Genomic DNA, 1,519 nt, shown 5'->3' on the forward strand with positions numbered 1-1,519 from the left:
GACAGATTAACAAATGAGATAAAAGGCATAGGATACTTCTACCAGCGATCTGATGGTACAAGTTTTTGTACAGCCAGTCAGACCGCTGCCTGTTGTCAGTGCGGGGCAAGGTCAAGGCCAAGGCCGTGTGACAGCGAAAGGACACCACAAAGGCCTAGTTGCGATAAATAAATCGCGCTGACAGGTGCCACCAATTCAGCATACTTTGGGGTGTATTGTTTGTGTGTAGTAAGAAATAAATGATGTTTCGAGCAGTAAGGCTTCAGTTTTGTTATCTATATCTCAGTTTGTTGCTGAATTTGTTTGGAATCTGAGGACAAGTGTTTCTTTGTGAGAATGTACAGTCAACGCTTTTAGTTCGCCATGAAAAGAACTTGATATGTTGACCTCGTCAAACCTCTTTCTTTTATATACTGTTAACATCCCGTCGGTAGAAGTTTATACCTTGATGCCAGTGTCTCGTGTTACAAGTCAATGCGTTTGTAGGTTGACCTTTTCAGATACACAGGTATCGTTAGTGTACATGTCATTGAGATTGTGATGTTGAAAAAAATGCGTTATCTGTTCTTGTTTCTTTAATGTGTTGAAATACGTCTTTGAAAGACCAGTTTAACAACTGACAATTTTCACAGACACGTTAACGCTGAGACAGGTAGGTGCCATATGTTTGTCATGAAACAACTATCCATATATACCGTGAGTACTTTTAAGAAGTACAAGCATATTTTAACCGATATATTTATAATACATCTGAAAAAAATACATTATTTAATACATGAACCTGTCAGAGGTTAAATAACATTTGTGCCACCACTATGGTGTGATTCATGTCACCTGTGTCAGAATAATAGTTATATACAGGTCGTCATTGGACATTGGACACAACAATGAGACTGTTACTGCTACTGGTGCTGCTGGCGAATGGGCACGCCGAATCAGATGTTAAGATAACTGGGCATTGGGAAGGAGGATTTAATGGACAGTTTTGCATCCCTGTCACGCAAGACCTGCACGGATGGACAGCTCACCTGATCTTTGACCAGACGATCAAATCACTTGATGTACGTATCGTCAATTTCACCTTAAAGTAAGCGAGTTAAATGGTTAATATACGCTGACTTCAGTCATTACTGTAGTCCACAAGCATGCACGAATACCATGTTGGTGGAATTGGTCACTTTAGGGTGGAATAGTCATGTTAATATAATGAATTCAGAAACATCTCGGTACCTAATGGAAAAATATAGATCGATAGCGACCCATGATCGTCGTAAGAGACGATTAAGGCGGCATATAAAGATAATGTTTCTCGGGCACACGTTTTTTCAAAAGTGATGATGGCGGTAGGACTTTTTTTATATTAAAAAGTGACGCGGGAGGAAGACATTTTTTTATTTTTCTCTCAGAAATACAGTTTGGAAAGTTTAGCACGTGTTAATGAGTTGTAGATTCAATCACTCGTTCTACCAGACACTCATTCTTATAGTGGACAAATGTTTGACCGGGACTTGACCAAGTC

General features: G+C 39.5%; 1 protein-coding gene across 1 annotated transcript in view; it reads left to right on the plus strand.

Moving 5' to 3' along the window:
- Positions 1-571: 571 nt before the first annotated feature.
- The window catches only part of LOC137267872 (uncharacterized), a 7,135-nt gene continuing 6,187 nt past the window's right edge, over positions 572-1,519 (plus strand). Inside the window, exons 1-2 of the mRNA XM_067802313.1 lie at positions 572-652; positions 862-1,061. Coding sequence (XP_067658414.1) covers positions 888-1,061 — 174 coding nt within the window. The 5' untranslated portion in view covers positions 572-652; positions 862-887. The remainder of the gene's footprint in view (positions 653-861; positions 1,062-1,519) is intronic.

The sequence above is a fragment of the Haliotis asinina genome, chromosome 16 (assembly GCF_037392515.1).
Source record: "Haliotis asinina isolate JCU_RB_2024 chromosome 16, JCU_Hal_asi_v2, whole genome shotgun sequence".
In the NCBI taxonomy this organism is placed as follows: Eukaryota; Metazoa; Mollusca; class Gastropoda; order Lepetellida; family Haliotidae; genus Haliotis; species Haliotis asinina.